The 2,764-nt window shown below is 42.5% G+C and overlaps 1 protein-coding gene across 1 annotated transcript in view; it reads right to left on the bottom strand.

Moving 5' to 3' along the window:
* Positions 1-1,947, bottom strand: part of SRGAP1 (SLIT-ROBO Rho GTPase activating protein 1) — an 84,393-nt gene extending 82,446 nt beyond the window's left edge. The window contains exons 1-2 of the mRNA XM_019472539.1: positions 1,923-1,947; positions 937-1,132 (exon numbers count right to left, since the gene is read on the bottom strand). Of these exons, the coding sequence (XP_019328084.1) occupies positions 937-1,132; positions 1,923-1,947 (221 nt within the window). The remainder of the gene's footprint in view (positions 1-936; positions 1,133-1,922) is intronic.
* Between the last annotated feature and the right edge of the window lie 817 nt (positions 1,948-2,764).

Genomic DNA, 2,764 nt, shown 5'->3' with positions numbered 1-2,764 from the left:
GCACACTGCCGGCTCATGTTCAGCCGGCTGTCAACCACCACCCCCAGGTCCTTTTCCGCCAGGCAGCTTTCCAGCCACTCTTCCCCAGGCCTGTAGTATTGTATGGGGTTGTTGTGACCCAAGTGCAGGACCTGGCACAAAATACTGGTTTATACTCCTAAGCATAACAGGGCCAGGCAAATGCATTCATTAATCAGCTCAAGTCAGGAGAATAACCAGACGAGACTATGCCAACAGGTAATGCCTTTGAAACACTTTACAAAACATACTGTACACATGTTTTGCCAGATACTACCCGACCACTTTTGTTTTGCACACAAGTTACTATGCCATGAAAGAGATGATACATTAAATTCTAAGCAAGGCATTACATTCACATCATCTTCATTTTCAGCAATAAGAGGGGTCAAGAGGCAGCACAAGTTCACATGCAACAACAAATCAAAATAGTTTTCTTTCTTAATGCCTTTTTTGTCAAAATTCCTGTCTTTTTTTTTTTTTTGTAATGTTGATTGACCTTTATTTAGACACTTTCAAATCCTATCAACTTCACTGCAACAGATCAGCACAGAGCTTTCAAGCCCTTTTGGGGCTCTCCATCTCTTCTAGGTATTGGCTGTATTTTGGGTGGTTTATATTCTGTATGGTAGGTTAGGGATAATATGTATGCAGCCTACCTTTTAAGAAACTGAAACCACTTGTCAGAAGCTTACATGAATAATTGCAGAGGGCCAAATCAACAAAACAGTATTTAGGCACCCAGCTACCTTCAATTGCAATGAGAACTGCTATGCTGCTAAATAGGGGTGGTAATTTTAAATATGTCTTTGAACCTGGGCTCAACCTAGTAGTACTCAAAACCAGCAGAAGCAAAGAGCGGCACAGCACTCCAGCAATGGCTATCATGCGGACGAGGGGGAAGGAAATCTCTCTTACTTGTACTGCTGATGGTCCTTTGTACTTCTTGTTTTTGCCATGAACCTCTCTGCCAATTTTTCCAAGTTTCGGGAATACTCCATCTCTATTTCCGACTTCTTGCGGAAGAAATCCTGCAGATCCTGAAGAAGCTGTACTCTCATTTCAGTCTGCTGCTCCAGGCATTTCTGCTGCTCGATGAGTTGAGCTCGGATCTCTAATGAAAGAAGCACATATCCACTCAGGTCAGTGAAAGCAAATGAGAATTGAGTGTTGTCAACCAAAATTACAAACACTCCAGCATACTTCAGCCTCTGCAGCTACACCAGCTGGATCTGGATTTCAGGTCCTGTGGTGGGACACAGCAGTGGGAACTCTCACTTCTGCCACCACACGCTTACGCCTCAGGCCACAGCATCCTCCCACCCACCGTCTCACAAACAGCTATGGCAAGGGCTCAGGACTCTGCTGGGCTCACGTGAGCAGAAGACCTGTCTCCCCCTTCCTCTCCCATCCTCTTCCTGGCATGAGCACAACATCTGGCTCGGAGTGTTCTCCTTGCAGGAGGTGCTGTGTAACCATTTGAGCAGCAGCTCCTTTTGCTGCCCTGAAAAACTGCAGGCTAAACAAGCACCCTTTGGGCCGGGATCAGCCTGCTGACTGCCAGGTGGACCATGCTGGTTGGTATCATCACGTACACCATGGAAACAACCTTGTGATAAACTCTGGAGGCATTATCCACCATAACTGTGCACAGATGAGCTTCCGCATCTGCCCCATCTCTGCCAGGCAGGGAACTGGTGTACTATACATGCATTCACCAATATTTTACAGTGAATATAGAGGAAAAAGTGCACCTATATTTAGAGTTAGCTATTTGAAAATTTGCACAAGGTTCCAGAGACTGAGGTGTATTTATTAACATAAAACAAAATCAGTCAATTTATAAGAGAATATGCTCACAGTGATTGTCTAGAGTAACAGGCAAAAGCCTCCAGATTTCTTACCACTGTATCGTATGCTGTTTGCCATATGCACAATTGCTATGTGGTAGGCTTTTTCTTTTAGTTTGGGGGGGTTTTTTTAGCACTTTTATTTCTTGAGTGCTAAGCAGTTAATCATATTCTAGGAACACTTAGTCTAAAAACATCCCTTTGGTTCTTTTGAGAGACTGGTTCATTAGAGTTTTGTCAGCTGCCCAGGCACACTGTAATCCAAAATTGTGGAGTAAACACAGGAGTAAACATTTTGCGACCATAATATATGTATGTATTTTTTAAACAGTTTAATGCTATAACAAGGACTTATCGATAGCAAAATAATATGCCAGAAGCGATGTCCATGTAAATGCAAAATTGTTGCGAACTTTTACTTGATTCCTAATGATGTAACCATGTTGTGGGCAAGAAGATGTTGGAAATCTTAGATGCCTCACTGGTTCAAAATAGAAAAGCATTCTAAAAACCACTGCTAACATCACAGGGAACTGCAAACCAGTAAGTAGTAATAACATTGCAAAAAATTATCTGATGCAACTAGGAACTAATGCATCCTTACTGATCTTAAACCAGGTATGAAGGCAGAGATCCACTCTGCTGGGATTCAAATGTGTATACTGAAATAAGGTAGGATAAGCACAGAAAACTGTTAAGCCAATATATTTACTGGAGGAGGGAGACACTGCAGTGTTTTCTTCCAGATCTCCTTTGAGCTACAGCTGCTGTGTTAATCATTAATGAGACCATCCATTTTTATAGTCTGGGAGGTGAACCAAAAAAATCATGGTTTGGTTTTCATTTCATTTCAAATCAGTTTGTTGGAAAAGGACCATGCCTCCAGCAAGGATGAG

This window comes from Aptenodytes forsteri, unplaced genomic scaffold (assembly GCF_000699145.1).
Source record: "Aptenodytes forsteri isolate BGI_AS27 unplaced genomic scaffold, ASM69914v1 Scaffold4, whole genome shotgun sequence".
Lineage (NCBI taxonomy): Eukaryota > Metazoa > Chordata > Aves > Sphenisciformes > Spheniscidae > Aptenodytes > Aptenodytes forsteri.
The sequence above is the reverse complement of the archived record's forward strand: the minus strand, read 5'-3'. Positions and strand labels throughout refer to the sequence as shown.